Source organism: Penicillium expansum (assembly GCF_000769745.1).
Source record: "Penicillium expansum strain MD-8 chromosome Unknown contig48, whole genome shotgun sequence".
Classification (NCBI taxonomy): domain Eukaryota; kingdom Fungi; phylum Ascomycota; class Eurotiomycetes; order Eurotiales; family Aspergillaceae; genus Penicillium; species Penicillium expansum.
In genome coordinates, this window is record NW_015971175.1 from 255,517 (window position 1) to 279,620 (window position 24,104).

The window sequence follows — 24,104 nt, forward strand, 5'->3', positions numbered from 1 at the left end:
TTCCTGTACCAAAATATATATCTTTTGTAGCCTCTATTCAATATCGATATAAAAACGGAGTGTTATACTGTTTTAGACTACGGCGACAAGAATAGTCGGCTGGGTTTGCGACCTTGTGATGTCTTTTTAGTAAGTCTTTTTCGTTGGTCTTCTCATTTGGAATTTTGAGATGTCTTTTCGAATGTCTTTTAAGATATATATGAAGGCGGTAATAAACGCATACTTTGTGCAAGCGAATTTTCTATATATAGCCTGTGATTTTAACTTTGAAGGTTAATACAATAAGTTGCAACGTGGTGCATTGATTAAAGATTTGACCTTGATTTAGTCAATTTGGAGATCGGACAAAATTCAGTCAAGCAAAGGACGAGTTAATATGACGGAAGTCTAACGCTCTTTGCAGGTTTGCGAAGCCTTCTTGGGTGACCTTCAAGCCGGCAATAAGATTTGCAAACTCTAATCTCTTTCGGAAATCCCAATCATGACCCCGATAGATGAGACCGTACAGCAAGCCGGCATTAAATGTATCTCCAGCCCCGATGGTGCTATAGACTATCAGTATGGCATAATTTGTGCTGTAGTGCATGAGGAAGGTCAAGACTCACTCGCAAATTCCCACTTCTTCAGTATGCGCTGGGACATGAGCAAAGTTGCCAGTCTTTGGTTCAAGTGCTGCAGCTCCATCATGACCCCAAGTACAGCATAGCAAGGATCTATAAACAACATATGTTAGATTGTTTCTCTGGGATCTTGGGCAGTAAGGCCTACGCTCGGCTTGTCTTCAATGATTGATCTCGCAAGCAATCCTCAGCAGATATATATCCATTGTTCTGTTCATATATTAGATGTGCTTGGAAAAAGCCGAAAATGTACTTACCTGGGCCCAGCTCTTCGAGTAGAGAACAACGTCTGCCGCGTCTGCAAGCTCCTGCAAACCTGGCCGACCTGGCTTTTCCACCTCAACACTGATTTGAGCCCCTGGAAAGTGCTCCCGGAGATAATGAATACATTCCAATGTTACATCTGGTGCACGGCCCTGAGTCGAAGTTAGCATGATTCGTGACAAGCTGAGCACCTCGCCAATATTCAACGCACCTCAAAGTGAAACCAAGGCCGATCCGTTACGGAAAGTAGGGGCTCAACAGCAGTTGCGAACTCAGTGCGAGTCATTTCGGGCAGCTCGTTGTAATTGACAATAGTTCTACTACCGGTGGCCTGGCTCATGATGATGTAACTGGAAGCTGGCTCACTGAATATTTCTCGGTAAATGCAACTATCTAGCCGAACCATATTCCCCAAGCTTGATTGGATTTGCTGAGACGCCACTGATGTTTTGGAGGGAAGCACGGTCATGAGATTCAGGGATGATTCGGCACTCGCCGGCCCGTATTGTAACAATTGGCCCATAACTTCGAGAGTGTTTGGGCAATTCCCACCGCGACGGCGACTGATCCTGGACGCACGAAGCTTCTCATCTTCACCTGGGTAATTGGGGACTCTGAGGAAAATATGTGAATACTAGACTGTCAAATGCAAGCAACTTGAGGACAGAGCGGAAACAACTCACGTTAAAATTGTGTCAAAGTAGCACGCTCCTATAGCTAAAAGAGTCATTATGCTGATTTTAGCTGGGATATATTTCCGTTTTTGGAAGAACAAGGAGCTGGTATTGTGGATTGATCGTCTATTTAATTAGGGTTGTTGATCGAGTCGAGGATACCGGCGGCTTTCTAAGGTGAGCACCCGTGGGCCCCCTCCAGGGACGGCTGGGAGGTTGGATTAGTCAGCACAAGTTACTCCAGGGTGTGGTGTTGTGTTATCCTACAATGATGTTTGTCTTGTCATCAAAAATCCTTTTGATAGTCACACATGGCCGGGGGTGAGCCATTATGCTTCCCAAAAGATATGCAGATATTGTGTACAAGAACTCGTTCAATACAGTCATTCTCTAGAATGAACCTCTAGATTGCCATCCTCTTATTGCCACCTAGAAGACCAGTCCCTCGATACGTTTGACTAGGGCAATTAATATCACGTGATGAGTACATGGAGCGCACGTGCCCAAAGGTGCCTGCTGTGTACCTTAATATCACGACGTAAGCATCTACTTGTGAGGTCTTCGCATGCTTTCTAAGAAGCCATGAGGAAAACAGGCTTCTATTTTAGTCTATTATCGATACCAAGATTCATTGATATGTCCCACTCAAAGCATAGGTAGGTACAAAGAAGCAGGCGGGATACTACATGATGCAACTGAGTTTGAATAAGGCAAACTAGGAGGCATGCGATTTGCAGACATTCTATTGTCTGTTATATTTGTTAAGTTAAAGCAAGCATTGATGTGGCTGGCAAGCACTTTGGATGTCTAAATGATCCTTTTGATCCTACAGTTATATAACTGACCAAACTGTTCATGAATCCTTCTAGTGTCCTCACAACTTCATTTTTATCATTCTGTAACTGAGACCATCTTTTTAGCCATGGGTCAGCGGAATAAAGTCTTAGAGACTGATACTCCTACTGCAAAATTCCTCTACACAATCATCAAGCAATTGGACCTAAAATCGGTCAGTTTATTGTCCAACCGTTAACAGATTGATCTAATCTTAATTGAATATGATAGGTCGATTGGAACCGGGTAGCCTCCGATGTTGAAGTCTCCAATGGTCATGCCGCTCGTATGCGGTATTCCCGCTTCCGACAACAGATGGAAGGGACCACAGGGGCAAACAAACCAAAGCGAAAGAGCAAGAAGGCAAAGACCATTGAACCTCCTGTTGAGATGCAAGGCATATTCCCAATGGCTCCGCCACTCGTGATGCCCACCATGGAGCCAATTGACTCTTCTCTTCCGGGAAATCCCTTTATAAAGTGCGAGCCGGGCACTGAAGGCAACACACACTTACAGAGCCTTATACATCATTCTCCGCAGTTCATTTCGGAGACGAGTACCGAAGGACAGTATTACTTCCCTCAGGATTTTGCCTCGATGCAGTTTCAGGTGGCATCCAGCATACCATCTGGCATACCATCACCCAGTCCAACATCATCGTCCTTCATGAATCCATACCAGTTCCCAAGCCCCCCAACCGGTTACCCTTACTCATCACCCAGCACTCAATCTGGCTTTGAAATGCGGGAGTTTGGCCAATTGCAACCTTTCAGCAATTATGCCCCAATAATTAGCTGGGAACCACGCCCCCCTTCTCACCAAGAAGGTCCAACTGTCAAAGTCGAAGAAGGACAGCAGAGTGAGGAGGGAATACAGAGCACAGGGAACCAAGAAGTTCAGGAAGATCAGCATGTTGTCGTCAAAATGGAACAGATTTAAGATTGACTAGGCTTCGTTGGGGACTAGAAGGGCCTCGTTCATGTTTTCATTAGTCAATATCCCTCGTTATTATCATCAAGTATGTTAATTTTGTCTTGATTTTCTCTTCAACTTGCCAAATCTAAGCATGGTATGTTTAGTTGTCCTTGCAAGTATCGGATGAGTCCGATACTTGCGTTTCATTTGGGGGCGGTGGTGGTGTAAATTTAGAGATCAATCTAGGACACATTCCTGTTCCCAAGCAAGAAAATGGACTATTCAGTGTTTATTAGTGATATTTTCTCTCCATCACGCATAGCTGCCCATAGAAACTGACCTGGGGTTCAAAACATTCAAGATAAATATAAGAGGATAGGAGATGATAGGTGAGTGGAACCGGTGCTTTGCTAGAGTAAGCTCCTGCTGTCCTGTCGTGATGTGACTTGCTTTCTTTGCACTATCTACCTAGGGAACTCTTTCTAAGAGATTTCAAACCAAGATCTTTGATCAGAAGTATAACGCAAGCTTATATCTCCATAGAAGAATGCAGATTGGAACATGCAGTGAGGACTAACTTTGTCTACATTGTTAGATTGCTAGAAGAATATACTTCAATTCAAATCGACAGCCCCGAAAGATGAGTCGCTTATTAAGACGTTTACGCGCGGCGGGCAATTTGTTAAGTCTTTTCTCGGGAAATTTGTCCCTTTTCGTTTGTTTCTCTACTCCATAAGCATCTATCCTTTCAGAAATTCAGAGAATTCCTTCCGAGATCGCCGAAGCAATGCCTTCATACAAAGACAACCCTCCGGACCAGGAGTATCTAGACTCGATCAAGAAACATACCGACAAGGATACCAACAAGGTACACTATATCGACAATTTCAATGAGAATTTGACTTTTACCCACGGTTGACATACTAAAACTCGAGTCACAGGTCAATCTCGGGCTCGTGGCCAAGGACTTTGGCTATACCACTGCAAAGTCGTTTTACAAGAAGTATGCCAAACTGAAGAAAGCACACAATCTGACCAACGGCCACATCTATGGTGACATCAAGGTAAGCTGATCTCTATCCACCCAAATGAGATCGAAACTAATCTGATCGAGCAGCTAGAGAGCTCTCCCATCAAGGCAGCTCCTACTAAGGCATCCCTCACTAAGGCATCCCTCACTAAGGCAGCCCCCACCAAGGCAGCCCCCACTGAGGAGGCTCCCGCCGACGAGACTTCTACTGCGGCGAAGGAACCTACCGAGATTACCAAGAGCATCATGGATATTGTGAGCGAGCACGCGAAGGCATATTCAAAGCAACAGGAAGCTATGCTGAAGGGCAAAAGCTCGGAGGAGGATAAGAAGAACTAAGCTCCACACGCCAAATATCCGTGAAAGAGCTCTTCGGTGTGCGAAGATTTTACCGTGAGCCTAGACGATAGGCACCCAGCAGGTGATAGTATCCAATTCAATATGTGATCTACTTCAATGGGAAGCATCTCTTGTAGAGGGGCGTTACTAGAATCATCGGAACCACAATTTCCGATCTTGCGGTCCCCGCGTAGTGGCTTTCATGACAGCAATAATACCGAGTAAATAATCTAGTAGATCTGGACTGGAACTAGCTAGTACCAATGCCACTACATTGAATTTGGATGATTGAAGTTCATAATAGATTAGGTTGCTAGCTAGATAACATCTAACCTAGCAAACAGCGACGACTGCGAGCTAACGAGCACTCAAAGATACTGGTCTTCACCATCCAAGCAAAAGGCAAGGAAAATGCATCAAGCTCCGATGTGCGTCTTTGCTAGGCAATGGTATCATAAGACTCTTCGAAAATGACGATGGGGCCAAGATCATCGGGCGTGATGGTCTCCCAGGAAGGGTCTGCGGGGATTTCGGGATACTTGTCAGAGCGCTCGAACCCTTTGGCATTCTTGGCAATGCTGAAGTAGTATTTCCTGCTGCTGGTTGTCAACAATTGTAACGAAACTCATAGCATAGCTGAGGAGCTTACGCCGCTTCGGGGCTCATATTGACGCCAATATCGAGTGAGACATCCTTCCAATTGATCTGTAATAGCCAATGATATTAGCAGGTGATATTGGATTGTAGGGATTGTAAGTTTGGAGACATTGTGTGAAAATTTGATCGGAATTGGGGGGTTACATACTTTTCCCATCTGAGAGTGTTCCACACAAATCAGAAGAAAGGCAATGGCCTGCTCCTCAGGTGTATTGACAGAAGTCATTCTGGTACGGTTATGAGACCGAGTTGGATGCTTTTCAATGGAGCAAGATACTTGATGGTAGAAGTTGAATAGCTGAGATGAGAGAGGAGCGACGGAGGAGGCAGGGCCTTGAATTGGCTTTAGATATTCCGTCAACGCGCGTTTCGCTCTCGGTGAATGGATCTTGGCTTCTTCTTGAGGTAACATCGCCCATTGTATACAGCTTGGCTAATAGAAAACACCTTCATGTTCAAATACTATAAGCGATGATATTCAGTTAGACTACTCTGCATGAAGGTTAATATATTGTATATTTTGTAGGAGGATAATGAAGATATGAACTCAGAAATGTCCAAACTAAAAGAATAGAAATACCCGTCTACAACTCTTGATGGGACATGCATTGCCTATGGGGTACCAGTGCAAAAGAATCTCAAGCCCAGCCTTAAAATAGGGGCAGAGATATTGAATTTTATTCATAAAGTGCAAGCAAACAGTAGGATTGAACATATCAAAGGGGGTATCCTATCGAATAAACAGGAAAGAAACCTGCAAGGTGTATATCACAAATGGGTACAAACATGATGGTAAGATCTTCATGTAAATCTAACGGAGATATTCGGTTGACAAGTGTCATATGTCTGCCATGACAGATTCCACAATCTTTCGTTTGTACTGTGACAAAGCCTGGTCCTTTTTCTGCATCTGAGCACGGAGCCTTGTGTAACGTTGCTTCCATGTTGTCTCGGAAACAGGCTGGCTGGGATCATCATCGTCAGAATCCAGGATCACAGTTTTATCCTTGTCATTATTCTCATGACTCGGACCCGAAATGGCGCTTGTGTGGTCAGACGCACCCATACCTCCAACACTCGGATTCACATTTGCGAGCGTGATTTGCATCGAAAACTGGTTTGAGGTTTTGTACTCATGGGAGACGGTATAGTGAAATCCACTTGATGATTCCTTAGAGGTAGGAGCACCTGTATTTCCATCGCTGCTTGGGATGGCATGCTCAACCTTGATGACCAGTGACTCTGGATTAGTGCCTGCGAATCCGAAATGATGACCAAGGCCAAGATGAAAAACAAGTAGCAGTAAAGGAGTTCCAAGTTGGAACTGTGAATATAATGAAGACAAATTCATCACCATCGCCGACGCCAGGGCACCTGCCTCGTTGGGCGCGAGGGTCGCCGTCCGCCCTGTCAGCCTAGCACGAAGAAGCTCTGCAGAAAGTGCATGAATAATGTCATCGATAGAGGGACTCGGGGTAGGGGCCGCATTGTTTTGCCCGCTGATGGAAGATGCTTGAGTAGTGATACCATTCTTTGGAGTATCTGTGGTGGGATATTGACGAGAACCATTGGGCCCTTCGGACCCGGGAATGACGGCACCACTCACACCATTGACGACTAGTCTCGGTGGAGTGGCAAGTCGAACAGGCGCCCCTGAGTGCTGAGGAACCTGCAACTGAAGTTTATTGGGCCTCCCTTGAGAGATAGATGTTGGAGGTTGATTGTGGGAAGGGGTCTGAAATATCTGCGGCGGATGTCTGTCAGGGGCGAGTGGGGGATGCTGAGTATGAGGATTGGGCGCCTGTGATGTTTCCCGACTAGGATTGACCTGGAAGGTAGAAAAGGAACCGGATGAAGACCCTCTATTTGGTGGCCTTCCTCGGCCTTTCCCAGCTGACAAGCCGTTGCTGTTAGGCCAAGCGGATGAAACCGCGGGACCATGCCGTCTCCTAGAACGGGATTTTTCACCGGTTGACGGAGTGACTGCTGACCGTGGCTCTGCAGACACGAGGACATCTGACGGTAGATGACTCCGTGGAATGATGGCAGACTGTGGGTAGTTAGCAGGAGAGGCATCCCGTTCTGGAAGTCTCCAGCGTATATCTTGGCTTTGTTGATTCGGCCCTGAACCATTTGGAAACGATGAGGTCGCCGCTATCCAGGGGTCATTTGGTTCCATATCATCAGGAAATGCACTGAATGGAATTGCACTTTGTGGGAATGTCACCGAGTGGGAGTGGAAGCTACCATGCTGTAGGGCGCCAACAGATGTATCTAACTGGGGCCGCTTGATTGCTTTGTCTTCCTCAGTGTACCTATCCTCGACCCTTTTCCTTCCCCGTTTTGGCTTCCATTGTGGCACAAGTGCCCTGAGTGCGAGATCTTCTTCCAATAATACCCCATCACGGGATTCGCTGACGAAAGGACCAGATGGCGGGAGCTGTGTATAGTAAGAATGGGGCAGGCCCATGCAATATTCAAAGAAAGCATCAATATGCATAGCACGCATCCAACGCTGGGCGATATTAGCACGACGAGTATGGTTTGGAGGTTTGAGGACAGATGTACCTTGAGCCGGACAGTGTACTGTTGCACCTTCTGCGTGCTTTGTTTCTTTTCAATACAGGGTGGTTCGACACCCAGTTCAATTGCTAATTGAATCCAGGTCTTTAACTCTTCATTCTGCAAACGCCTTCGAATGAGGCCGAATAGGGTAAAAATGTTGAAGCTCTTTCCATCACTCCGCGGGAGACACCGAAAGGTCTTTCGCAAATCTGATGTGTCAACTGAGGACGGAACATTTGGATTGCAGTACAAGATAAATGTGACATAGGCATCATCAATCGTCTCGTCAGTGATATCCCGTGAGGGAAGAACTCGGGAATCTGCGTGATCGGCGGGATCTTTTATCGGCTGATGGCGGCGAGGATCAAAAACTGGCGGAGACATGGATGTCCCGGAGTGATTGGCCGATGATGGGGGTATAGCAGAACGCATGCCCCTCGGCGAAGACTGTAAGCTCCTCGGGGTTTCTCTTCGCTGCAAGGGAGGCGATTTGTTGATATCTATTTGGCTACGAGCACTTCCCAAGGAGGAAGCACTCTGCAACGTCGATTCCAAGGTCGAAGGATATCGCGCATATTGTTGAATGACCATTTGCGGTCCGCCGAGTTCACCACGGCTCGGGCGATCGGTGGAGTCCATGATAATAGGGAATGATGTTTCCCTCTAAAATTTGGTGATTCTGAGTGACAGACCTCTATGTTTAATTGTAGAATAGAGCTAGACATGCGATGCAGGGAAACAATCATGCGGATCCTAGGTCGCATAGGCAAGTCGTCATTATCGTCAAATCAGGAGCCGCGGCATAGATGTAGGCTATGCTATCTTCAACACAAAGTGTTTGGTGTATGAATACAGAGAAAAATAGAAGAAAATCAGATTCTGAACAGCAATGCGCCGATGGTGTAGGGTTCCAGGAGGTTTCCCCTCGAGGTGGCTGGAAGCGCCCATCTTTAAAGCTCAAGCTGAGAATCTATTTTGGGGCCATCTAGTGCTCCCCAATGAGGGATAGCGTCGTAGCCTGAGGGCGGGGTTCCTGCCTGGCTATCACGTGCGAGCTAACCCAAAATAAGGTTAGCGCCAGGCGGCACCTTCCAAGTGTTATCGATAAGCTTGTCGTCTTGGCATTCTTGGCCTCTTCGACCTCATCCGTCAAAGAAGCCGCGCTCTCCCGGACTTCTGTCAAGGTCAATGAGAACGACAATCATTGCATAGTTGTCGCCTCCAGTCTAATCAAATTTGTTCTCTGCTCATACTGTTGTGCGCGCGACGACGTGCGTACAATGTGGCCCGGGTCTCTGCTACCCACTCTCTTATCCTAGCGCGACCTTATCCGTCATGGCGCCCTCGAGTTCGCGCTCAAGGTCCACTCGCCCTATGCGGGCCAGCCGCACGAAAGTGCAGACCTACCACGAGGAAAGCTCCTCTCAAGATGAACCAAGAAGTTTGACAGGCTCAAGGCGTGCCTCATTATCTCTTCGGTCGCGCAGTACAACTCGAATGCCAAAATCCTATCGTGAAGATTCAACGGATGCTAGCTTTGATGCAGCCGTGGAGGACAACGAGTCCGAAGCATTGGTAGATGCGTCGATCGACGCACCAAACTCAGATGCCGAATCTGTGCCTACCCGCCCTTCCAAAACCAAACGTCCTCGGCGCGCAGCAACCACCCCAAAGTCAAAGCAAACTAAACGATCGAAATCCAGCAGTCAAGTTGGGGGAGTCTTGCACAAACGTGCCAAGACAGATGGCGATGACCCGATCTTCCTAGGATCTGGTGTCATTCCTCCTTGGCAAACTCTTCCCTACCAAATTCTTCTCGACATTTTCTTGCGCGCATCGCATCCATTGCTCGACGAAAGCCGTTCAGCCCGCAATGACTCTGTCAAGTGGTTAGTCAATATAGCTCTTCTGTGTCGAAGCTTTCACGAGCCTGCGCTCGCCGCACTCTATCACTGCCCCCCTCTTCTTCCTGCCTACAAGAGCCATGTGCTCCTCTCTCTGTTGGCCCGCCCGCAAGAATCCCTCTCGATGAACTACTCAAGCAAAATCAAGGAACTTCATGTTGAGGTTGAACCAGTCCTCATTTATAAAAGTGGCCCCTATGGCTACTTTGACCTTGCTCAGTTGATTGCACAGACGCCTCGTTTACACACGGTACGGCTGTATCACAAAGATGATTACACGGTGGGAATACCTCCATGGCACATTGTTCAATCGAAGTGGACATATCCAGACTCTCTCTTTTCCGCCATCGAGAACCGTGGCATTGCCCTTAGTAGCTGGGACTGGAACAGCCGCTTTTTAGAAACTGATAAGCTTATCGAAATGACGGTGAACATGCACTCGGAGCGCGCCTTCCAGGGTCTCAAAGAGCTGAAGTTGCTCCACTTCGATAATTCCAATGAAGAAACTTCCGCTGTCAAGGAGGCTGGCCTCCTTGAAGCCCTTGACATGCTTCCAGAGCTTCAGCGACTGGATATTATTGAAAGCTCATTGGTTAGCGGGGAAATACTCACCAATCTACCAAATACTCTTCGTTCGCTTACCCTGAACAACTGTGATCGATTGTGGTCATCAGACCTCACAGCCTACATATCCTTACATGGAACCAATCTCCGAGAGCTCAGCTTAAGCCATAACCGCCATCTCAACATGTCTTTTATCCAAACTTTGGCTCAATGCTGTGAGAATCTTGAAGTTTTCAAAATGGATCTTTCTATGCATGATGCATCCAGTTACCACGATGTCGAACCGCACTTTGAAGATCTACTTGTCCAAAGCGAAGTCCCCACATGGCCAGTGAAGCTCCAAGAAATCGAGCTCACCCAGTTACGAAAATGGGATGACGCTACTGCGGAGGTTTTCTTTACTTCGCTGGTGAATGCGGCACCCAAACTTCGTGATCTACGTCGATTGGTCATAAGCGCAATCCTGAAGATTGGCTGGCGTGACCGTGCCACTTTTCGTGAGCGATGGATAGGCCTGCTCGAAAAGGTATTCCTGCGACGAAGCATGCCGCCAGACCCCAACCTCCGCTCTCTTCAGAAGCGCTCGCTCAAACCCACTATACCCATCACAAGGAATGGCCCTGATGAACTTGGTGCTGGAGTTGATAATCCACGACCATCCACGGCTGATAGTGGACCATCGACTTCCTCCAAACGTCAAAGCACTCGGCTGGCACATCAAAAGTTCAATGAAACTGACGATGCTGCTAGTGGTTCTTCCTTAGTGGGGACTCCGCAGCCTGAAGCCGTAAAGATACAGGGAATGTGCGACATTGTGAACATTCGAATCGACAACCAGCGACCAACTGAACTGCAATTCAACGAAAATGATTTTCTTGACGACGAACTCAGTGGCGACGAGGACTGGGCTGGCGATGACTTCTAGCCAACCCTGGGACGCTCGGGGTGATAAGCTATGGCGAAATCCCAACAGCAGTACCTTTCTGTATCTAATCATGTCGCCTATCGGGTCTCTCTCATGCGCCTGAACGGATATGTTCTTTTTCGATTATGCCGATATGTTTCTAGGATCTGGCGCTGAGGTTGCTTATTCATTTGGGAGGGGGATAAACAGGAGTTATCTACTATTCGATATTGTCTTAAAATTAATATCTAGCAATTTATGAGAATAACGAACTGGCTTTGGATATTCATATTCCGCATTCCATGATTCTATTGCTTGTATGTACCTCGTGTGCATACAACGGGCGTAGCAGTTGCGGTGCTGACTTGAGGTCCGTGCACGGCGATCGAAGGCCAAGCCCCACAAGATCGTCTTATCGGCGAGTCTCGTTGAACCTCACATCTGTTTATTCCACCCTTTGTTCTCTGTATATTTGCATTTTATCCGTTCAGATCCATAATTTGGATGTCTGATATCTTTCCTTTTGACTTCTTGACGTTGGTTGGATCCTGTTAGGTCTGAGATGGCGCCCGAGGCCCCTGCGGACACTGCAGGCCCATCCTCCCCACCACCTCAACTTCCAGAAGGCTGGTTAGTCCACCCCGAAAGTCAAAGTACCTACCCGCTGTATCTAACAATAATATCCGATAGGCTCCCTCAATGGGAAGGTGTCGGACGGAAATGGTATTACGTACAGCGCACGACCGGGAAATCGCAATGGGAGATTCCGACCGAACCGATCGTCCTGACCCCGTCAACAACACCGACACCGATGGGGGCAGGGCTACCGCAGGAGCCGAAATTGCATCCGACAAGCGGCAGTACTCGAGAGGGGGAGTCCGTGGACACAATGGCAGGCGGGACGTACTCCGCGGCGGACAGTGCGAGAATTTCCGTAGGGAATCGCGCTCATTATGTCTGCGTAAGCATTACAAGAATGGCACTGATGGTGGGATAGAGCTCCCTTGACTCCCATACATATGGGCAGTCGAACAATCCAGCCTATGGGTCTTCAGTGGCACCGGGTTGGTATTCGAATCAGACGGGTCAACACTTGCCCGGCGGATACGAGCAACAGCTAGCTGCAAACGCAGCCGGATATGGCCCGGTATGTTCAAATGTTCGCGGCTCACGTATTTTGATTAGCTGTAGTGCTTATTTTTCTTTAGAATCCATTGCACCAGGGCCCCGTTGGACAGATGAATGGTGTTCAGCCGGCATATTATGGGAGCCAGACACACCAAGGATATCAAATCACGGGTCCACACCACATGGGGCAAAGTATCTCCTCATCAGCGTGGGGTAATAATCCAAGTACTTATCAGGGACACCCAAGCGGTTATAACATGACACAACATGCACAATCCTTCCAAGCATTTTCTGCTGATCCTGCTGGATTGCATGGCCATCAACCACCAGCATCGTGGACAATAACCAGCAATCCACAGGGGCAAATGGCAAGGTCAATGGATGGAACTTCCGATCCCCAGCCACAGTGGCAATTGGAATCACAACAAGGCCATTTGAATGCCTCTGGTGAGGGTGTCCCGATGAACTTACACCCATCAACCATGCCTAAGCCCTTATTTGGGTCTTACTCATCCAACCAGAATGTGGAACCGTCTTCGGGAGAATTCGCTCGCCGTGCCTCGAATATTTCTATTGTTAGAGAAGGGCAGCCCTACCAAACTTCCGCGGATAGCTTCCCCAACCATTCAACGCACTCCATGGGCGACCAAGGTAGATTTGGACAAGGCCAACTGGACCCACGCTCCCATTCGCAACATGCTCTCACGGACCCTGCTTTACAGGGATTCTCACCACTCCAACATGTACAGAGTCAATATCAACAGCAGCACATGATACGAAAACAGTCAGGATCACACCAAGTCAACCTTGCTCAAGGCCATCAGCAGTATCACAACCCAATGGCGCCAGTGAGTTTCAACCAGTACGGTTCACAGCATCAGTTTGGTCATAGCGGTGGGCCGACGGGTTTCCCCGAAACAGCACACGTTCACCAAGTTCCTTACCACCAGTCGAGCCATTATCCCGAGCATATTAAACATTCACCGGGGGAGACAGGAAGAGATCCAGAGTCACACTTTGTTAGTGGGCCGTGGACATCGACACCGCCTTCTGCTGGACAGTTGTAGGCACCAATGTGTTGTTCTTGTTCATCAATCATGATGGTCAACAGGAACACAGGATACGATTTCCTTTTTGAGCGGCTTCTATGGACATGTTTATCTTCTGCGCTGTTTGTATTTCAGTATAGATTCCCGGGTCGATAATTCGTTACTTCAATTGAGTTTTGTGCCAAAGAACATTCGATCTAGCTGCCACAAATTCCTATGCTTCAACGCATTACAACTGCAAGAAGTACACAATCAGGTATTGATTGTGGAAGTAGAATCACGCACATAGGAATATCATATCATCCACTCACTGGGACGCCAAGACAGAAAGGCAGTAGCATGGAATTTGAGCTATGAATTTCATGTCATTATTCCAGTTGATTCCATAACTCCATTATCATTCACGTGAAAAAAATCTGACAAACGAGATGGAGATCCTTCCAAGGTTCTTCATGTTCTTTCCATATCCCCTTCAACTTCTTTCATAACATCACCATCGTGTCCGGGCTCCCCAACCATCCATTTTCAACCCCACGTACGTCTTTTTATCACGATGGCTAGTGCATGGGATCACGAGAGAGACAAGCAGGTAAGACTTCTCATCTTCGGGGAATAACAGCGACCGCCCCTTGGATGCTAGTTCCTGGTTGATCTTACCATACTTGGCCCTTTGTTGCTAGCGCTGGCAAGGTAGTGGTATCAATGGCTAACTATTAGCAGTTGCTTGTGGCCATATTGGCCGTCCATGCTCCGCTGGACTTTGCCGCGATTGCTCAAGCGATGGGACAGGGTGAGTACATAGGGCTATACACCCAAGCTGTCACGTCTACAATTCCTACCTCCTCTTCCCATGGACACTTAATCCTACGTAATGGCTGCACAAACTCATATGATGAGGTATAGGCGACAGCACTGCTGCCGTGAGACAGCATGTCTACACCCTGAAAGCCCGCCATGAAGGAATCTCTGCCAAATCTCCTACCAAGGACAAGACCGACAAACCTACTGGCCGTGGCCGCAAGGCTGCCAAATCCACCACCAAGCGCAAGAGTTCCTCGTTCACCAAGTCTGAAAAGGATTCCACTGTCGAGGGTCAGGGTGGAAATAGGGACGATTCCAACCCCAGTCCCACTAAGCAGCGCAAGATCTAAGGGCTTCCGCTTCTTAGACCTGGCATTGGCTGGGAGATAATGACTTTCATTCAAACATTTACGAGGAGGTTGATGCGGCATCGCGAAGGATGGGATCGTTTGGCTTTTAGTCTAGGTCTCTCGGGTACCTTGAACCACAGCAGATTCTTTATGAATATCCATTTCCAAGAAGAATGCAGATTTCTTTCATCACACTGGCTCTTTTGACCACTCTCCAGTATGGAAGCGACTAAGTATCTGTACATGTACAACATGTACCTAAGGCTACAGGGTGTGATGACACGCCCTGGGTCGACGAAGCAAACTTGAACATGCTTTTGCAGATATCACAGTTTCTCGTGCATTCAATAAATTTATAAATATAGGTATGTACCCATAATACGGCTAAAAGCCCTTCTGATAATGTTGGAAGTACATAAACTCCATACGTGTTTAAGACGTCGACGATAGTGTGTTCTTTTGTGTCTGCGCTCAACATTCGATGCCTTCTTTGTGTTTTCTTTCTATGCTGTGAGAAATGCACTCTATATTGCTACTAGGCCACACTACAACGCATGGTATTTAATTATTGTATAGAGTGGGCCATATCTGTTCCGTTTCTTGCTTATTTAGACGACTCCAAGTTCATAGGGCTGAACGGCACACACACAGGAGAGATTTTGATCAAACAATCCGAATTAGATCAAAACCTCGATCAGATATAAAAGGTAGGTTACCGACGCTTAAAAAACATCAACGAGGAGAAATGAGTTGTTTGTTACTATACAGTGACATGTCAATGTTCAGAGATCGTCCGGCTCAGAGATCGTCCGGCTTGCCTTTTCATCTCTTCACGTCACCTTCTTTTTCCTTTCTTCTTTACTCTATCGACGATTAACAGTGATCACCCTCGCATATTAGCAAAAGGTATGGTTGTATATGAATTTCGACGATTTCCTTTCAGCGCGCGCGGGATGATCAGTCTACCCGTCACTGCGTTTCAGATGCTGATGTCGTTTGTTATAGCTCGTATTATGACCAAAGCAACGATGAAGATCACCTGGAACGAACAGGCCGATGCCAAGGTATGTTCAGACTCCTGTCTGTCAGTGGTCCGCGGATATCTGTTATCACTCCTTATCCTTCCAACGTTGATACCGCTTGTGATTTTGTGCTGCTACGGAGCCTTGATTGCCCTGATCTAGTTTTTGGTGGCCTAACTGGATGTCGATGAGCTGTGGCGGCTGTATTTCACCTCCAATGCTTTTCGATATGCCTGCCATTTCCAAGACTGGCCCAGATGTCTCACCGTCTTTACTTTATTTCAGTAACTAACCATCATCTTCTTTAGTTGCTGGCTGGTATTCTGGCTACCACCCCAACCCCTATCGACTTCCGTGCTCTTGCTGAGTACATGGGTGATGGTTAGTGTTACGCAGAGAACCCTCGCATCCCATACTGCAGTCCTTGACCCCGAGCCCCCAAATATAGCGCCTACCTTTCATGTTAACCAGCCTATTGTTCCGCATCACCCACCTAAACATGAATTTACTGATTCACCACCATGTGGCTTATTTGATTTGCTTTGCGCTGCGCCTGAACTACATATCCTTTTTGTATCTTAAAGGATGTACCAATCGCCCCCCCCTCCCAATTTCTTTCCTTACTGTGCCCTGAAACCCCGCTTCAATACTCAAAACCCCTCTTATCGACGCCTTTACGTCTAATAAAAGCATCATGCTAAACTCATTCCATAGGAGTCACCGTCAGTGCCGTCCGCCACCGGGTCACTCGCCTTCGTGCCAAGGCTGAAGCAAATGATGGCAGCGGTACCTCTGCTCCTGCTTCCCCCGTGGCTAACAAGCGACAGCGTGCTACCCCAAAGAAGTCTGCCAAAGCCACTGCTTCAAAGTCCAAGGAAGCTGTTACTGAGTCTGGTGAAGGCCCAGTTCCCAAGGACGAGGAGACTGATGATGAGGATGTGAAGGGCAAGAAGCCCAAGATCAAGCAGGAGGACACTGAGTAAGTTTCTGCTAGTTGTGAGTATACTGACCAAAATTCAGTGGGCTAATTTTATTTGACCCAGTTTGTCCATCCTCAGCTCTGATTCCTTCAAGGAGGAAGAAGGTCCATCTGACCTCTAAGCGCCGTCACCGCGCTCATTTCTTTTCACAGCGGAACCATAACACGTCGACATGGTGAGGTGTTAGCATGCTGATGGTATCCGGGTTTTATCTGGGGAAGTTTTTCTGAATATCACAACTGGGAGGAACATGGCAATGGAACAATCTACAAAGGGATATGATCAGATGGATCTATGACTAATGGCAATGAGCTTGACTATCTAGATAGTCGAGTCTCTTTTGCTCGAAATAACAGACCATTACTATCCTACTAGTTTTTTTTTACATTTGTAGGTGAAGAATAGATTTAAAGTAGACGACAAGAGGTCGATTGTTGATTCAACTAGGTACTTCGGCGCAATCCAGACAAATGAGCACCGGTGTTGTTGTTGTTTTTTTTGGGTTTTTCTTTTTTCCCCCATGATCTCACGATAAAAACAAACGCCATTGTCCTTCGACAATTTTTTTTTTTTCCTTTTCTTCTTTTCTCTGAACGACCGGGCCACACACTCATTGTTGGAGAATAACAAATCACCCAACATCAGGCCCGGCAAAAAGTAGAACGCGAAATCTAATATTGATCATGGGGATTGGAGGAAGCGAAAGTTCAGGCGGCTGACATGATTCCTCTGTGGGAAAGGCCGTTGGACTACTTGGACAGCTCGTCGGAGTCCCAATCAGCGTCCGAATTGTACCCAGACCATTCGGGATCATTCTTTCCGTGGTCAACAACAGGATATTCTTGCTCGACCTGCGGGTGAAGAAGGGGGTCGATTTCGTCAAGACCGGTTTCCTTATTGATGGCGGACTCGGCAATAATCTCTGTGTGCTCGGTAGGCAGGTCTTCCTCTTCGTTGACATCAACCTGATCCTCATTGACCACAGTGTCCTTGGTAACACGCTTGCGCTTGCGGGAAGGGGTGGCAGAAGTGGGAGTTTCATTCGCCTTCTTGCGTGGGGTGCGCTTCTTGGGGGTCACTGGGCTAGAAGGCCCGGCGCCGGCGGGGTTTCCCTGGCGGACGTTCTCCTTGATTCTGGTGAGACGCTCCTTAATGGCACGTGGAGTTGGCTTATGGTCATCGTCTTGGGCAGCTGAAAGATTGTTAGAATTGTCAATGCAGGTGATATAAATGCTGTTGCGACTGCAGAATGAAGAACTTACGCCAGGCCTCGGCGACCCTGGCCGCATCGACACTCAGGTCATGGGTCTCAAGGATTTTGGCCAAGAGCTATATCATATTAGATTTGTCAGTCATAGTTGTCATTATCAGATTTGAGGACGATCCATGAGCATAGGCCGAGAGGGGGAGGTTCCAGGTTTTGGAATAGCAAACAAAATCTGGAAGGCAAAAAGGAATTTTTCGCAAATATGAAAATGATAGCGATCATCAAGCAGCTTGAGATGATCAAATCAAGACTTAATCACAAAGGCCTTTGGCATGGTCATGCAAGAGAGTATGGAGCTCCCAGTGTAAATTTGTCCGGCTAGACATAGTTCAAAAGCCAAGGCCAAGTGAGATGATCAGCCTAAGCTGATGATTTGGGCCCGGACAATGGAATGAAGATGAAAAGTAATAACGAAGTGAAAAAATAAACTTACAGTTTGGTCAGCGTTGGAATCCCACTTTACTTTTCCCATATTGGCAGCGGGAACTGTATGCAGTATTTGGTAGCAATGAGATAAGATGAAAGTCAATCGAGTACGCTCTCAGAATACAAAGAATCTTGAGAAGTTGCAAGGTGGAAGAAAAGAAGGGGAAGAGGAAAATTCAGGGAAACAATTTATAGAGATGAGATGAATTGGATTAGTCGTCAATTTCGGCGCTGAGTCGTCTATACAAACGAAAAAAATTAACTAATATGTAATAATCAGTATGCTTAGTCGTGCACATAAACTACCTAGACACCTGGTAAGTGAGGATTGTTCGTTCATAAAACCCATGAGATAGCTGCGAATTTGCTATCACTGTTGTCTAATATCTCCCATTGATTTGCATATTCAATCAAACGTTAAAACTAGTTAATTCCACACCTCTCGGCTGTCACATAATTGCAGCTGTCTAGTAGGTGGGAGTGCAACATCCGTGGGATGACAAACTGGGTCCTCCTGTTTGCTAAAGAATGAGCTCCTGTGCATATTGACATATCTCATGGACTCGGTCGAAGGTCACCGGTTGGAACAGAAGAAAATAAAAAGATGAAGAGAAGAGCGTGTATGTCTCCGAATGGAACGAGATATGTTCTTTCAATGTACATGATAATTTAGTTGATTTTATTTCTATAATCAATATAAGGCGCCTTTTCCTATGTATCTATTATGTCTATATGCGTGTTTAATTACATGCTCAAGATGGATTTGCGGATATGGGCAGCAATGAAATGTTTGACTTTGATTTCCAAAGCCATTTGGATGTTCTGTACTTTTTGTGATCTGTTATTATCGAGATAGATATGATTGTTCTTATTAATATAGACATGTGATCGATTTTTTCTTTGTCTCATTTGAACGGGTCATTTTGCAACACGCCTTCTCAAAATCCGAGTTGGGGCCAGTGGTAAGTCATCTTGCTCAGATAGGCGTGGCGAAGCAAGAAGACCGTTGCTGACTTTGTTCTCCACTCGCTTAAATCTTGATGAATCACGAGCGTGGTTCTCAGACTCATCTTTCTTCATCGACTCGCGGATATGGTTGAATCCAAGGGGGTTTCGTTTACCCTGAGGGCTGGGTTGCACATCTTCATGAGCTAGGGAAGAGCCAGACCAAGGATTGGGACCAGACGCGACTATTTCATCAGTGGGAGACGCCAGCTGATGATGCAATCGTTTGGAAATAATTCTGGTACGTCTCGTTGGCGAAGGGGATCGGCGGCGATATCTGGGCTGCAATACACGCTGGGGCGACCTGGATCGGGGGCGGGGTTCAGACATGCGAGGAGATCTGAGATTCCTACTGGTGTCTTGGCTTGGATCTGGATCACCTGAAAACCAACTGCGCTGCAACCAGTCGCCGACACCGGGACTTTCTTCAAGTTGAGACAGCCCCATGGGCTTCGAATCCTGCGGGTGCGGGGGAGGCTTGTTTTGTTGCATATTGGGTTGTTCGCTCTCGCATGAACCCTCCTGGCGTGAGGATTGACGAGCAATATCTTGATTACTAGGCCCAGGTTCCCAATCCTCAACCCCGAGCTCGCTAGCACGAGAGGCATCCAGTCGCCCGTCAATTTCTACAGACTTCTGACGCCAACCCGCAGCCCGCCGCTTCACAGACAACCATGAGTACTCGCGACCGGTGTGATCGTGAAACAACGACGCAAGATTTTCCCAGAATCCTTTCGCCGGAACCTTGCCATTTGACACGGAGGGCAATTCTTGTTCATACAGTCTCCTCAGAACGCCCTCTTGCGCAAGGGTAAGTTTCTTGCCACGGCCTGTGCTGGGGCGGTGATCGATTACGATATCGCTAAGCTTGGTCCCACGGGCTGATGCAAGATCCATTGGGGGCATTTCTGCAGCCGATGCTGGGTTGTGTGGTTTTAGGTTTGGTTGACGACCATCTGGCCTTGTATTGCATGGGAACGCCACGCTGCCACCGAGTCGGATCACTTGGCTTGAGTTCGAATGGATAGCTCACAGTTGGACCCACAGATTGAGGGGATTAAGAATGTCAGTGGGTAGGTTCTAGCCGAAAGGAGCGGGATGACACTAGAAGTGGGTCGGAAAGGCCAGATACGCGTCACGTCGCGTCTATCCCGCGTTTTCGGCGCCGACACGTGATTATCATAAATTGATTTACGACTTCATACCTACGCAGGTTTCAAGGTTCGGTCCATCTGCATTTATATCGATTTTGCTTGTTGAAATACCTCGATTGCATCCACTTAACATATTTACAAGGTCACAAAGTCATCCCAGCATTCGGACGTAATCCTTTTGTCTGCAATCTATGAGTCAACATTGCCAGTGAGGGTTAGGGATAAACAATACGTATAAGAATTTGTTTATTATAAACCCTGGGCGATTTGGAACACGTATTTCCCTATGCCGCACAAAATTAGGGCAGAGAAGCTGCACCAGGGCAACCATGCATGAAAGACAGAGCACGTGAACCACGTAGTCACAACCCTAATTCAACTACTATGGGAGCCATCTTTATCTATGGCTTGGGTGATTTGTTATTTCAAGTTCCCAAAAGGACATAAATATCGCAATTGCCAACCCGAACTAGGAGCTGGATTTGCACTGCCAGTGGTTCCATCGAGGACAACCTCGGGCATATTTTCACCCATGACGAGTGTTGTAGGACTCGGGATAGATATCAAATGGAGAGGCAATTGTGTTTGGACCTGGAGGTGAGGGTACCTCGATTATTCTAATAACATTCTAAGTCAACACACGATGCAGCAGAGTTTGTCGAAAACTCGGACTCACTTCTACATAGAATATGAACAGTGTTCTTAATAAGCTGGAGAACATGTGAAAAAGAAAATTGGCAACCGTCAGCTTCCAGGATTTTCTTCAACTTGGTTATTAAAATTCAATATGAGGGGTATGTACATATGTCAACGATCAATCATTCGTCACGCAGTAAATATTCTCTAGAACGCCTCCACTAACACCAAAGACAAGCAAAATTCCACGTGGACAGCATTCATCAACTCTCAGACCAAGTCCAGCCGGATCACCTAATGACAAAGCTGAATCCATTGCGCAATAATATCTTCCATGTCATGTGCAATGCCCCATTGTGACGATAAGCACCGGAAAAGCTTTTGCATAGTGTTGAGCTCATAAAGCAGATTCCTGACAGCACCACCGATAGGAAGCGGAAGCGAGGAAGCCTCATTTCCATTCTCGACAAAGCGCTTTGTCTCCGAACCAGATAGAGGGCGGATATCCTCGTGACTGAGGTTGAGATCGGAATGGGATAGCAAAGCGTCTTGCCAAACAATATTGCGAGGCAAATTCACAGTGGCGACTCCTGCAAGTGAAAGGACGACGTATATCGTTGCTGCTGCGAACAGCGAGCTGGGCATGTGCACGACGTGTGCGCGGCCACGTGGTAGTTGCTCTACAATATCTTGGATGGCGACCGCATGGAGGACGGCCCGCCGCGCATCTTCTGAATTAGCCCATTTGACTAGATCGAAGCCTGGGCGGATGGTTCCGCATCCACCAGAGACGTGTTGGATGATGTTGTAGCGCGAGCAGACGTGGCGGGAGAGGACTGTCGAGTTGGTCATTGTGTCTAGGCAGACCGTGTGCCAACGCATGAGAATTTCGAGTCTCTCTGCTGCGGTGAAGTGGATACTCATGGATATTGTCTCGTGCACCTGAGCTAGAGCTCGCCGGACGTCTGATTGGCTAGGAACCCCAACGGCTAGTTCACTGTCGTCAAAGTCGGAGATCAGAGACTGAAGCCCTTCTATGACCACACGCAGTGCGAAGGCGGAGAACTGGTACTCTAGAGGGCGGAAGCTCCCAACCGGTGGGAAGAGGGAGCGGAAAATCGTCCTGAACGAGGACTGATCCGGCTTTTGGGGATGCATATGAGCCAACCATTCATCGGCCGTGCTGGCATCAAAGGCTTCCTCGCTACTTGGGAGGGTGAGTGGGTTTGCAACATGGCGAGAAGAGGCACCATCGCTCGACGTCTGAGCCACGAGCCCATCCAGGACATAGTAGGCTAACAGGGTGCGTTGCTGGATCTCCCGTGCAGACCAGATTCGCCACTGGTGTTCTTTTTCTGCAGCGGGGGCATCGATCAAGGGCAGATTATCCATTGAGTATGGCTCGCTGTCATACATACCACAGTGTCTTGCCCATAAGAACCCCAGCGGATGGAAGACCTGGCTGGTGGTTCGAATTGCTCGGTTCTTGGATAGTGCCCCATATATTTGACCCAGCAGGGCTGTAATCATCAACTGGACGCCCTTGCATGCATCATAGGGGCCGTTATGTGTGATCAGGGACTGCCATGAAGTGGAAATTGCGGTATGCGCTAGGCGCCACAGGGCTTCGCCTTTTGCAACTGAGTCCTTGGGGCCTAGATACAAAGAGCCGATGGCGATGGCATTAAGGAGGAGAGCATGCGTGCATTCTCGGAAAACAAAAGTTGCACGGTGCAAGATTGGGAATGTGGGGATGAAGCGAACGAAAAACATATGGAGGCATTCGTCGAGGAATACCGAGGTGATGGACGTAGCTTTGACGGCGGCGGTAACACTGAATGACTAGGAAATTGAAACGTCAGTTCCGATCGAATCACGGTTCCGCGTGTGTCTTTTTCAAGGTTTGTTTGAGAATGCAATCCTCAACTCACCGAGCTCGTTACCATCTCTGTGACATCTCTCACTGCTTGATGCCCTCCACCGGACGGTATTTCCCCGACAGAAGATCTACGGTCATCGAATATATTCGGAGACCCAAAGTTCATACCATTCATATCTTGCACGACAGGCGGAAATGGCAAGGTACCAATTGGCATCTGCCATTGGTCTGTCGTATCTGAGGACATCAAGGTCTGAAACAAGTTTTCTGAATCAGGCCAGACCAACGCAAAGTCCAATTCTGAGGCGACATTATGCATACTCGCATGATTTCCAGCATTAGTCTCTTCCCAGGAGTGACTTGTTGCTGAAGTTGACGCGGGGTCAGTAGTGGAAGCACTACTCGTATCCCACGAAGGGAGAGAATCTAAAGAAGTAGGCTGTAACGGCAAGTGTACCCCCGGCGAGTCATTCTTTGAATTTATAGCACGAGCATGCAGTTTTTCGTGGCGAGTAAGAGCATCTTGTCGGGCGAAGGGCCTTCGACACTCTTTACAGACATATGGTTTAGATCCCGTATCTAAATCTTCCGGTCAGCTGGGTAGGTAATTCTTTTTGAATTTTGTGCAGGGGTTAAAAAGGATCCGGGGATCTGATAAAATTGGCACATACGGCAACGCTCATGTCTCTATAGGGACCCGTTAGTTATCTGTTATCTCGTATCACTTGGCAATTCCTCTTTCGTGGGGAAGCTGGATTTGAAGCCACCCTTGGAAGTCTACTCACTTTCAAGTGTTCGGCCTTGGAAAATGCTTTTTGACATACTCGACAGATCAGTTTCTTGCCTCCTGTAAGTGCACGCGGTGCTGTCATTATCCCCATTGAGGCCATTTTGGTCGATCGGGAGAAGAAACAGCAAGAAAGTAGATTGTGGAGAAGTGTTTGTGGGGTGTGGTACCCCAGGCCCCGCGTGGACTGCTTATGCGATCACGGAATTATGTTTTTGCCTCCAACTCCAGAGGGCTTAAAGTATCTTCGAAGATTACATGAGACAGAGATCAGGCTCAAATGTGTATTCAATCTATGTGAATAGCATTGAAATAATATCAAGCAACTAAAGAGGTTGTCTTCGAATTCA

At 47.4% G+C, this 24,104-nt stretch overlaps 12 protein-coding genes across 12 annotated transcripts; 6 read left to right on the forward strand and 6 right to left on the reverse strand.

Annotated features, from left to right (window-relative positions):
* Positions 1-355: 355 nt before the first annotated feature.
* On the reverse strand, positions 356-1,224 carry PEX2_018250 (PfkB; the record flags this gene model as incomplete). The annotated part of the gene is made up of 5 exons (XM_016739100.1): positions 356-545; positions 606-713; positions 769-830; positions 878-1,036; positions 1,096-1,224. The coding sequence occupies 5 exons, from the start codon at positions 1,222-1,224 to the stop codon at positions 356-358; spliced, it is 648 nt and encodes a 215-aa protein (XP_016602987.1).
* Positions 1,225-2,480: 1,256 nt separating this feature from the next.
* On the forward strand, positions 2,481-3,331 carry PEX2_018260 (uncharacterized protein; the record flags this gene model as incomplete). The annotated part of the gene is made up of 2 exons (XM_016739101.1): positions 2,481-2,567; positions 2,624-3,331. The coding sequence occupies 2 exons, from the start codon at positions 2,481-2,483 to the stop codon at positions 3,329-3,331; spliced, it is 795 nt and encodes a 264-aa protein (XP_016602988.1).
* A 763-nt stretch (positions 3,332-4,094) lies between these two features.
* On the forward strand, positions 4,095-4,676 carry PEX2_018270 (uncharacterized protein; the record flags this gene model as incomplete). The annotated part of the gene is made up of 3 exons (XM_016739102.1): positions 4,095-4,175; positions 4,249-4,371; positions 4,425-4,676. The coding sequence occupies 3 exons, from the start codon at positions 4,095-4,097 to the stop codon at positions 4,674-4,676; spliced, it is 456 nt and encodes a 151-aa protein (XP_016602989.1).
* A 439-nt stretch (positions 4,677-5,115) lies between these two features.
* PEX2_018280 (uncharacterized protein) lies at positions 5,116-5,559 on the reverse strand (the record flags this gene model as incomplete). Its single annotated transcript, XM_016739103.1, has 3 exons — positions 5,116-5,272; positions 5,326-5,381; positions 5,482-5,559. 3 exons carry the CDS (start codon positions 5,557-5,559, stop codon positions 5,116-5,118), a joined length of 291 nt encoding a protein of 96 aa, XP_016602990.1.
* A 612-nt stretch (positions 5,560-6,171) lies between these two features.
* On the reverse strand, positions 6,172-8,537 carry abp2 (putative ARS binding protein Abp2; the record flags this gene model as incomplete). The annotated part of the gene is made up of 2 exons (XM_016739104.1): positions 6,172-7,848; positions 7,902-8,537. 2 exons carry the CDS (start codon positions 8,535-8,537, stop codon positions 6,172-6,174), a joined length of 2,313 nt encoding a protein of 770 aa, XP_016602991.1.
* An 858-nt stretch (positions 8,538-9,395) lies between these two features.
* PEX2_018300 (uncharacterized protein) lies at positions 9,396-11,291 on the forward strand (the record flags this gene model as incomplete). Its single annotated transcript, XM_016739105.1, has 1 exon — positions 9,396-11,291. One exon carries the CDS (start codon positions 9,396-9,398, stop codon positions 11,289-11,291), a length of 1,896 nt encoding a protein of 631 aa, XP_016602992.1.
* A 541-nt stretch (positions 11,292-11,832) lies between these two features.
* On the forward strand, positions 11,833-13,465 carry PEX2_018310 (WW domain-containing protein; the record flags this gene model as incomplete). Its single annotated transcript, XM_016739106.1, has 4 exons — positions 11,833-11,900; positions 11,961-12,231; positions 12,298-12,417; positions 12,479-13,465. The coding sequence occupies 4 exons, from the start codon at positions 11,833-11,835 to the stop codon at positions 13,463-13,465; spliced, it is 1,446 nt and encodes a 481-aa protein (XP_016602993.1).
* Positions 13,466-14,000: 535 nt separating this feature from the next.
* PEX2_018320 (uncharacterized protein) lies at positions 14,001-14,598 on the forward strand (the record flags this gene model as incomplete). The annotated part of the gene is made up of 3 exons (XM_016739107.1): positions 14,001-14,036; positions 14,168-14,237; positions 14,351-14,598. The coding sequence occupies 3 exons, from the start codon at positions 14,001-14,003 to the stop codon at positions 14,596-14,598; spliced, it is 354 nt and encodes a 117-aa protein (XP_016602994.1).
* A 953-nt stretch (positions 14,599-15,551) lies between these two features.
* PEX2_018330 (uncharacterized protein) lies at positions 15,552-16,721 on the forward strand (the record flags this gene model as incomplete). Its single annotated transcript, XM_016739108.1, has 4 exons — positions 15,552-15,662; positions 15,929-16,001; positions 16,335-16,599; positions 16,664-16,721. 4 exons carry the CDS (start codon positions 15,552-15,554, stop codon positions 16,719-16,721), a joined length of 507 nt encoding a protein of 168 aa, XP_016602995.1.
* Positions 16,722-17,349: 628 nt separating this feature from the next.
* Positions 17,350-18,339, reverse strand: PEX2_018340 (uncharacterized protein; the record flags this gene model as incomplete). The annotated part of the gene is made up of 3 exons (XM_016739109.1): positions 17,350-17,792; positions 17,863-17,929; positions 18,301-18,339. The coding sequence occupies 3 exons, from the start codon at positions 18,337-18,339 to the stop codon at positions 17,350-17,352; spliced, it is 549 nt and encodes a 182-aa protein (XP_016602996.1).
* An 872-nt stretch (positions 18,340-19,211) lies between these two features.
* Positions 19,212-20,204, reverse strand: PEX2_018350 (uncharacterized protein; the record flags this gene model as incomplete). The annotated part of the gene is made up of 1 exon (XM_016739110.1): positions 19,212-20,204. The coding sequence occupies one exon, from the start codon at positions 20,202-20,204 to the stop codon at positions 19,212-19,214; it is 993 nt and encodes a 330-aa protein (XP_016602997.1).
* Positions 20,205-21,382: 1,178 nt separating this feature from the next.
* On the reverse strand, positions 21,383-23,214 carry PEX2_018360 (uncharacterized protein; the record flags this gene model as incomplete). Its single annotated transcript, XM_016739111.1, has 2 exons — positions 21,383-22,930; positions 23,020-23,214. The coding sequence occupies 2 exons, from the start codon at positions 23,212-23,214 to the stop codon at positions 21,383-21,385; spliced, it is 1,743 nt and encodes a 580-aa protein (XP_016602998.1).
* Positions 23,215-24,104: the final 890 nt, after the last annotated feature.